Source organism: Bison bison, unplaced genomic scaffold (assembly GCF_000754665.1).
Source record: "Bison bison bison isolate TAMUID 2011002044 unplaced genomic scaffold, Bison_UMD1.0 scf7180017864301, whole genome shotgun sequence".
In the NCBI taxonomy this organism is placed as follows: Eukaryota; Metazoa; Chordata; class Mammalia; order Artiodactyla; family Bovidae; genus Bison; species Bison bison.
This window is the reverse complement of record NW_011494873.1, coordinates 1,007,950-1,018,174: the sequence shown is the minus strand read 5'-3', so window position 1 is coordinate 1,018,174 and position 10,225 is coordinate 1,007,950. Positions and strand designations below refer to the sequence as shown.

Below are 10,225 nucleotides of genomic sequence, written 5' to 3'. Positions count from 1 at the left end.
CTCAGGGTGGCTCCAGAGGGGTGTGGCCTCCTGTGGAGTTCAGGTCAGGTTAGGCTTGGCTGCCAACATAGTTCTGAACTCTGGTTTTCCAGGCTCCTTGGATTTTGGCATTGAAGATAAGCGATTGTGGTCTGCAATAGCAACTGTCAGAAATAAATATCAAGTGTTGAGCCCTTGTCATGACCCAGGTGCTGTTGCATTCCACCCGCCCCTGCTTCACTGCATCTTCAGAACAACCTGGGGGGCAAGCACTGCTCGTCTCCTCTGACAGGTTGAGGAAGCTGAGGCTTGGGCAGGACAAGGGGCTTGCTCAGGGTCACAGGGCCAGGAGGTGTAGAAGGAGAGTCGGAACCCAGTTCGCTTGGCTGCTGCGCCGTGTGCGTGAGAGAATGCTGGTGGTCAGCAGGCAGAGGCTGGGCAGTGTCCGAAGGGTGAGGTCAGGGAGAGGAAGAGGCCTAACCTCAGAGACTCAGGCCTCCAGGTTGAGAAGCTTGAGGCATGCGGGGAACCATGGACAGTCACCTCCTTCCTGGACTGGGCTGAGACTGGGCCACCCATGGATTCATGGCTGTAATGCTGAGCTTTGCCTAATGATCTTCCCTGGCCAGGACTCAAGGCTGCACAATAAGACCCTGAAGAGGACACGCAAGTTTGTTGTGGACGGCGTGGAGGTGAGCATTACCACCTCCAAGATCATCAGCGAGGATGAGAAGAAGGACGAGGAGATGCGATTCCTCAGGTGAGGCTGGGAGGGGCTGCTGACGGCCGTAACAGGGTAGGGATGAGACGGGAGATTTGGGTCTTTCTGGTGCAAGAACTGAGACTTCCCTGGCAGTCCAGTGTTTCGGGCTCTGTGCTCCAACTGTATGGGCACAGATTCAATCCATGGTCAGGGACCTAAGATCTCACCTGCTACGCTGTCTGTCTATAGCATTAAGTGTGGAATCAGGGACACTAAAAGAAGCTGGCTTTGTCCGAGACCCTGTATTCCCTAACTCACCTCCCTCCTCCATATGCCCACCCACCTCTTCATCCACTTCCCTCCCCCTCCATTTACTTGTCCACTCATCAGCCCACCCCTCTACCCACTCATTCATTCATCCGTCCATCCACACACCCGTCCCTCCATCCTCTAACCCATCCTTCTAGTCACCCACCCACCCATCACCTACGCACCCACTCAGCTCCCTATCTACGCATTCCTCCAGCCTCCCCTCCAGCTAGCCAGCCATCCATTCACTGATATATCCACACCCCCTCACCAGGTTGGGGGACACATTGATGACCCAGATAATGGAGGCTGTGGCTCTTGTAGAACTTACACCTCATAGGCCCACAAATAGCACTCAAGATAATTCCCAACTGTAGTTCATGCTGTGGAGGGAATAATGGCTGATGGGGGAGTGGCCACTGGGCTAGGGGTGGGGGGCCTTGCCTGGCAGGAAATCCCCTGAGCAGAGCAGAGGGTTCAGAGGAGCCAGCCAGTGGCAGAGCCGGGAGACCATGGCAGGAACTCCAAAGCCAAGGCTTGTTCAGGGACCTGAGAGGGCGGAGCTGGAGTGTGGAGTTGGAGGGAGAGGATGCGGAGTCATCCCCAGGGCCCACAGGGTCCAGGTCATGTCAGTCCACGGGCAGGGGTGGAGAAACGTAGGTTTCATCCCCAGTGGAGGGGCTGAAGCTGAAGCTCCAGTACTTTGGCCACCTGATGCGAAGAGCTGACTCACTGGAAAAGACCCTGATGCTGGGAAAGATTGAGGGCAGGAGGAGAAGGGGACGACAGGGGATGAGATGGTTGGATGGCATCACGGACTCGATGGACGAGTTTGAGCAAACTCTGGAAAACGGTTAAGGACAGGGAAGCCTGGTGTGCTGCAGTCCATGGGGTCGCAAAGAGTCAGACACGACTTAGCGATTCTACAACAGAAAAACAACTGGAATGAAGCATCTGGAGAGTGACCAGCTGTAATGTCCCTTTTAAAAGCCGACTCTGCTGTCATCCAAGTCTGGGCTATAGAGGGGGCAGGACTGAAGCAGGGATGCAGGGACACCCTGGCCAGGACGGTGGCCAGACAGAGGGAAGGCGTGGCCGGACAGGTTGGGTTCAGCATGCATTCTGGAGGCAAAGCTGAAGACGGGAGGGGTTGGTGTGGGCAGGAGGGTGTGAGGTAGAGTTGTTTGCACGGAGTCATCTTTGCATTCTTAAGGCGTCCAGGCACCCTGACAGCCCTCCCCAGTCAGTTCAGTGGCTCAGTTGTGTCTGACTCTTTGTGACCCCATGAATCGCAGCATGCCAGGCTTCCCTGTCCATCACCAACTCCTGGAGTTCACCCAAACTCATGTGATGAGTGATGCCATCCAGCCATCTCATCCTCTGTCATCCCCTTCTCCTCCTGCCCCCAATCCCTCCCAGCATCAGGGTTTTTTCCAATGAGTCAACTCTTCGCATGAGGTGGCCAAAGTATTGGAGTTTCAGCCTCAGCATCAGTCCTTCCAATAAACACCCAGGACTGGTCTCCTTTAGGATGGACTGGTTGGATCTCCTTGCAGTTCAAGGGTCTCGGGAGACCCTATTTCGGCCGTTCTGTTGATGAGGAAACAGTGTTTCCTGGTGGGAACTTACTTGCCTCAGGTCACCCAGGTGAGAAGATCTATCTGTGTGAGAATTCTACCAGTTTCCACTGGACCCGGAAGCTTTCTGGGGGGCTCCCCGGGGGTGGAGGTGGGGGCTTAGCAGCTAGGGAGAGAGGCCTCAGAGCCACGAAGCTGCCGTGAGGCCAGGCCTTTGCTGGAACAACTCATGACTGGCTTGGAGGACACTTCTGAAACATCAAACACATTCTTATCTTAAAAAAGCACAGACATTCCAAAGCCCGACAGAAGGAGTTTTGGATGTCAGGGCACGTCTCCCCTCTCGAAGCCAGGGGGATGACAGGCAGACTTTGCACTGGTGACGTTACTTGTTCAGTTGTTCAGTCGCTCAGTCGTGTCCGAGTCTTTGCGACCCCATGGACTACAGCACGCCAGCCTTCCCTGTCTTTCACTGGCTCTCAGAGTTGGCTTAAATTCATGTCTGTTGAGTCAGTAATACCATCTAATCATCTCATCCTCTTCCGCCCCCTCCTCCTGTTGCCTTCAGTCTTTCCCAGCATCAGTCTTTTCTAGTGAGTCAGCTGTTTGCGTCCGGTGGCCGCAGTTTCTGTGTACACGCGTATGGGTGTGCACACACACACACACGTCCTCCGTGTGTGCTGGGGAGGCTCGGGTCAGGGGAGGGGTGGTCGTGGTTGCTCTCGGCTGAAGACACGGCCTTCTGTTCTCACGGTCACTCCTCGAGCTTCAGACTCAGGGGCTGGGTTTCCTTTCTGTCCTCTCCCCTCTGGGCAGTTTGGGTTCCTGGGGGTGAAATTCCAGCTCCACCACACTGCATCTGGAAGTGGCCCCGAGGCGGGACCCCCACCTGCCTCCTCAGCAGAGGAGCGGGTGCTGCCCAGGTTTGAAAGGTGAGATTTAGCTGAGGTGGAGAAGAGGTGCTCGCAAAGAACGAGCCTTCCCTTGTTTGCCTGCCGTGTCTGAAGGCCCCGTGAGTCCGGCCGGGCTGCGGGCTGTCAGACTCTGCCGCGTCCCTGGTTGAACCTGGGTCCTAGCGTTTCCGGAGGCTTGGGTCCCACGTAGGGTTTTGAACAGCATCACCGGATAGTCACTCACGCAGGTGGGGGCTGCTGGGTCAGAGTTCTTTCTGGTTTCCCCTAAAGTTCCTGGAGCTGGTTCTTGACCTGTCTCTGCCTGCCTCTCCCTTGTGAGAACTCTGGTGGGTCAAGGAGGTGATGTCAGAAGCTGGCTGCTTACCTTACTCTGTCTGTTTTTTCAGTTGCTGTCTGAGCCTTAGCTCCTCTTGTGTCGGGATTTCCATGTCTCAGAAATCGCCTCCTGCCTCCTCTCTTCCCGAAATGCAGAGGCTCCCAGAGATGCTTCCTTACACACCTGTATAAAGCGTCTCTGGCTTTTCCCAGAGATTGGGCGGCCTTTGCCTCTTCTTCCTCGTTATCATTCGAGAAGTTGCCACTTGGGGAGTGGTTGCCATGTGTCAGACAGTATCACCTGATGCTACATGTATCACCTCATTTAACCTTAAAGAACCTGTGAGGAAGAGATTATCTCCCCATTTTACAGATGCAGGGAAAGAGCGTGCAAAGACTGAGTGACTGCCTGAGGGCACCCGGCTGGAAAACGAGCTGAGCTAAGATTCAGACAAGGCCTCTCTGACCTCTGAGAGCAGGAGGCCTCCCCTCCAGCAGCTGCTGTGGGCAGTTCCTGGGGAGCTCTGCCTGCTCAGAGCTGGGAGGCAGGCCCGCAGTGGGGGTGACCATGATGCGCCCACAGATGCTGGACCAGAGCAGAGCACAGGCTGCCAAGGGATCCCCATTCCCTGCCAGGAGGCCCACGCTCTTTCTGCCATCATTTTAATTTCTTTTCTGATTATATAAAGGATACATACCAATTTTTAATGGACTTGCCCAGAAAGAAACACGGTAGTTGGGCTTTATCCTACCAGGGGGCTTCCCAGGTGACTCAGTAGTAAAGAATCTGCCTGCCAGTGAAGGAAACGCAGGAGACTCAGGTTCGATCCCTGGGTCAGGAAGATCCCCTGGAGGAGGAAATGGCAACGCACTCCAGTTTTCTTGCTGGGAAAATCCCACGGAGAGAGGAGCCTCGTGGGCTCTAGTCCGTGGGATTGCAAAAAGTCAGACACGACTGAGCATGCGTGCATGCCACAAGTATATTTTTGGGTGTACACTCATACACACGTTGACAATAAATGTGTTACAAAGTTAAGGTACACTGTGTGGTTTAGGTCAAATTTTTATTGTATTTACCTTTTGAGTAGGTAATATAATGCCACGGTTCAAGACTCGAAACGGAAAAGAGGGTGAAAGTACAATGCCTCCCTCACTCACTCTCTGCTGGCCGCCGGCTCCCTTCCTTGTGTTAATATTTCACAGTGCAGTCCTTCCAGAAACAGTGTTTAAACAGGAAAGTAAACTTGCACAGGCCCATGTGCACACAAATATATGGTCCTTTTTGTTTTTCAAGCAGGTGGTCAGTAGCATAATAGACCCACTCTTTAATAGCTTGCTTTTTTCACTTAGAGATCAGTCCCTATCTGTTTATAAAGAACTGCTGCATTTTTCATGGATATTTTTCCCCCATGTAATTTGATACCTTCTAGAAATTCATTTTTAATGATTGAATAAAATTATATCAGATAGACATTTTATTTAATTACATCTATATTGACAGACACATAAGTTGCTTCCAACTTTGTACTATTATAAATAGCGTTGTCATGAACAGTGGGGGTGGTGGTTTAGTCACTGTTGCGTCCGACTCTTGTGACCCCATGGACTGTAGCCTGCCAGGCTCTTCTGTCCATGGGGTTTTCCTGGCAAGGATATTGGAGTGGGTGAATATCCTTATTCAGTTTTGCTGTGTATCTATGAATCTCTCTTTAGAATCAGTATCCAGAAGTGGACATATCTATGAATCTCTCTTTAGAATCAGTATCCAGAAGTAGACCTATGTCAAAAGACATACCTTACTGACAAATTGCCCTCCAGAAATGTGTCAATTTGTACATATCAGCAATGTAGGAAGAAATCAATTTCCCCTATATTCTTATCTATTTCATGAAAATGTATTTGTTTTTCATTTGAATTTCATACCCATATAGATGATTTAAAATGTTCTTTTTGTCTTTTGCTTCATGTCTGTTCATGCTCTGTGCCGCTTTTTAAAATTAGGATATTCCTGTTTTTCATATTGATTTGTAAGCACTCTTTATATACCAAGATTATTAATGTTTTGCCTGTCAATCAATGTCAAAGTGTGAGTTGTAAGTTCTCGTCTCGCCTCTGTCCTGGACCATGTGATGCCTCACTATGCCCCTGCCTTCCGCGTCCTTAGCTATGACATATGTGACCACTGAGGACACTTTCTGACTGGAATGTCCACATCTTTCTACCCTTCAGGCGCCAGGAACTCCGAGAGCTTCGGCTGCTCCAGAAAGAAGAACATCGGAATCAAACCCAACTGAGCAGCAAGCATGAGCTGCAGCTGGAGCAAATGCATAAGCGTTTTGAACAAGAAATCAACGTGAGTGTGAGGACAGATGGGCCCCCAGAGGGCTTCTTGCCTCCTTATTTTCTTTAAGCAGAAGTTGCTGAGTGAGGATGATTGGGCATGGAGAATGATTCACAGCAGTTTCCCAGTTCCTCTGGTTTCCTGATGCCATTAGGCATTGACTTGTAAGCGCAGTGTCGCCTGCGGGTCACAGTGCTGTACTCACACGCGGGAGGGCCTCTAGAGTGGACATAGCCTTTATTGAGCCCCATGCAACAACGCTGGTCTTTCTTTTGCACCTGAGGAAACAGAGAGGTTAGGTGACTTGTCTCAGGTCACACAGCGAGGTAGTAGAGCTGGGATTCAAGCCCAGGTGTGAGCACAGCCTCTGGGCTTTCCCCACCTCCCTCCCAGGTGACTTTTCTAACTTTCCCTTTCTGCTCTTTCTAGGCCAAGAAGAAGTTCTTTGACATAGAGCTGGAGAACCTGGAGCGTCAGCAAAAGCAACAAGTAGAGAAGATGGAGCAAGACCACGCGGTGCGCCGCCGGGAGGAGGCCAAGCGGATTCGCCTGGAGCAGGAGCGGGACTATGCCAAGTTCCAGGAGCAGCTCAAGCTGATGAAGAAGGAGGTGAACACGTGCTGGGCGGAAGCAGGGCGTCCTGGGAGGATGAGGGCCCTCTCAGTTGCAAATGACCAAAACTCCAGCTCAGCCTTGCCTCAGCCATAGAGGGAATTTGGAGGAGCTTATGTACCTGAAAAGTGCATGTCCAGGGATGTCTGGATCTGCATCCCCTAGCCGTGCCATCAGGAGCCCCTTCTCCGTCTTTTGGGCTCTGCCTTCCTCTGCGTGGACTTGGCTCCAGGCAGGCCCTTGTCTTGTGGCCTCAGGCAACTTCCTCTATATCCCCCCAGCTTAGCAGCCTGAGCTGGAAGAAAGCAGAGAGGAGGGAAGGGATGGCGGCTTAGGGAAACCTGAGATGCTGTCACCAGGAGGAGAGCTGAGTCCTGGGTGGGTGCACACACATCCTCCATGCCTGACTCCCCCTTCTCCTAGAAGAGTAGCTCCCTTGCTTGGACACACATGCCTCTTCTCCCTCTTTCCCCAGCTGGAAAGGGAAGTGGCAAAGAGGTAACGGTCCTGAGACAAGGGAAGGGAGGCCTGCCCCAGGGCAGGGCATCTGAGTCCTAGGGAGCAGCCCACGCCTCCCCCATGGAGCCAGACACTTGGAGGCTGGGCCAGACTTTCTTTCCTGAGCCCTCAGAAGAAAGGATGGGAGCGGGGGGGGAAGAACCTAGGGCAGGGCATACCAATCCAGGCTGCTCCCGATCTCCAGGTGGGAATGGGAGGAGCAGCTTCTAGGGGCGGCCCATGGTGCTTTTCGGGGCCTGCAGAGCCCAGGGCCCAGACTTTACTGTGTCGGACATGACATGTGCTGAATCCAGTGGCTGCCTGTGGGAATCGGGGCCACTGGCTGTGATGAGACAACTTGCCTAGGGCACAAAACTTAAGGAGGTACAGTAAAACTCCTAAATCAAGATAAATAATATTCTGATGCAATGTTTTAAAATAGAAATTAGTGTAAAATATTAATCACAGGTTACTCCCTGGGAGTCCAGCGGTGAGATTCTGCACTTTTACTGCTGAGGGCCCAGGTTCAATCCCTGGTTGGAGAACTAAGATCCCACAGGCCACATGGTGGGTCAAAAATAAAAAAAATTCACGATGAACAGATTATCAGCTATTTAAAATAAAGGCAGGATCTGATAGAGCCAGGATTAGTGTGAGGCAATGAAGCTGAGCCCTGCAAGTATAGGACTTGATCCTGTCTGTTTTTGCTATTTTGTTCATGGTTTCTTTGGCATGAATTTTGAGTTTCTAAAATTGTATATATGCTCCTTTGTGTCTGAGGTGAGTGCCTCCACTTTTTGAGTTGTTTAGTCACTAAGTCATGTCCGACTCTTTGCAACTCCATGGACTGTAGCACACCAGTCTTCTCTGTCCTCCATGATCTCGTGGAGTTTGTTCAGATTCACGTCCATTGAGTAGGTGATGCCATCCAACCATCTCATCCTTTATTGTCCCCTTCTCCTGCCTTCAATTTTTCCCCAGCATCAGGGTCTTTTCCAGTGAGTCGGTTCTTTACATCAGTTGGCCGAAGTATTGGAGCTTCAGCTTCAGCATCCGTCCTTCCAGTGAACATTCGAGACTGATTTCCTTTAGGATGGACTGGTTTGGTTTCCTTGCTGTCCAAGGACTCTCAAGAGTCTTCTCCAGCGCTGCAGTATGAAAGCATCAGTTCTTCAGTGCTCAGCCTTCTTTATGGTCTAATTCTCACATCCATGCATGACTACTAGAAAAACCACAGCTTTAACTATATGGGCCTTTGTCGGCAAAGTGATGTCTCTGCTTTTTAACACCGTCTGGGTTTGTCATAGCTTTCCTTACAAAGGCCTTGACTTACCCTGGTCCTGAACCTCCTGCTGAGAGATGGGCTTGTGGGCTGAGATATGTGGGGTTGGGAGGGGAGGGGCTGGTACTAAACACATCGCAGCTCCAGTGCTGGGAGCACAGGCTTGGGAGGCAGGCTTGTTTCTAAGTCTTTGGCACTGTGGCTCAAAGCTAACTGCTAGGCTTTGGACAAGCTACAGGCAGACCGTGTTTTATTGCACTTTAGCAGATGTTGTGCTTTCTTTTTACAAGTTGAAGGTTTGTAGCAACCCTCCCATGAGCAAGTCTTTCTGTACCATTTTTTCCAACAGCATTTGCTCACTTCCTGTCTCTGTCACATTTTGGTAATGCTTGACTATTTCAGACTTTATATTTGCCATGGTGATTGGTGATGGTTATTTTTGCAGGAGGACTACAATTTGCTGAAGGCTGAGATGATGACTAGCATTTTTTAGCAATAAAACATGTTTCCCTTATGTACAGTTTTTTAAGACATGCATATAATAACACACTTAAAGACTTCCCTGGTGGCTCAGACAGTAAAGCATCCGCCTACAATGCGGGAGACCTGGGTTCAATCCCTGGGTTGGGAAGATCTCCTGGAGAAGGAAATGGCAACCCACTCCAGTACTCTTGCCTGGAAATCCCTGGTAGGCTACAGTCCATGGGGTTGCAAATAGTCGGACATGACTGAACAACTTCACTTTAACACACTTAACAGACTACAATATAGTGTAAATTCACAGGACTTGCTTCATTGCAATCTTCACCTTATTGTGGGTGTCTGGAACCAAACCAATGATATTCCCAAGTTCTGGCCTGAGTTCTGGCTGTCTTCTGTCACTGTGAGAGTTATTCAGGGACGGTTGTGTTGAGTACCTACCTGTGTGGCACTGAATGGGGTACCAGGGACACTGTGATGAACAAAATAGATAGGGTCCCTCAAGGAGTTTGTTAATTTCCAGGGAAGCTAGAGAAACAAAGTACAATATTAAATAAATAAAACCGTTGCCCGTTACATAGTAATACTTGCTGTGAGAGCAAATAGGCTGGTTAACCAGCATCCTCTGGTTAAGAGGATGCTTCCAGGAGGGTAGAATAGTATATGCAAAGGCCCTGAGGTATGGCAAAGAGCTTGGGGTGTGCGAAGAGCTGAAAAATGGTCAGGGTGGTAGGAGATTTGGAAGTGCTGGGGAGATGACTGTGGGATAAAATCAGGTAGGGGCCAAATCATGCACAGACGTGACTCCTAAGCGGGAGTTTGCATTTGATTCATTGCTATTAACCATGCATTTCTCACAGATGCTGTGAGCATTCGGTGAGAAGTAGGTAAATTCCAGTTTCCTCCTGGCTCCTCACTCTGCCCTGTATGCACACCCTTTGTGTGTGTGGGTGGGGAAGGAGTCGTAGGGATTTAAGAGTGGGAAAAAGAGCTGGCTGCGGAGGCAGGGCCTGGGATGGGAAGGAGTGGGAGGTTGCCACAGTTCCTTCCCTTTGCTGGCACTGATGTGTAACAAAGTTGAAAATTCTTATTGCTGCCAGGATTTTGGTGGAGGGGGTGGGGTGCGGTCTCAGCCTGTCAGTGAATTCCTTTTTCTTTTCTAAATCAAGGTAGAGTTGCTTTCCAATGCTGTTTTAGTTTCTCCTGTACATCGAG

General features: G+C 50.6%; 1 protein-coding gene across 2 annotated transcripts in view; it reads left to right on the top strand.

The window, feature by feature from the left end:
• STK10 (serine/threonine kinase 10) overlaps window positions 1–10,225 on the top strand; it is a 124,986-nt gene that overhangs the window by 90,053 nt on the left and 24,708 nt on the right. For both annotated transcript variants that reach the window (XM_010851290.1, XM_010851291.1), the window contains 3 exons: window positions 609–739; window positions 6,027–6,150; window positions 6,568–6,747. In XM_010851290.1, the coding sequence (XP_010849592.1) occupies window positions 609–739; window positions 6,027–6,150; window positions 6,568–6,747 (435 nt within the window). The remainder of the gene's footprint in view (window positions 1–608; window positions 740–6,026; window positions 6,151–6,567; window positions 6,748–10,225) is intronic.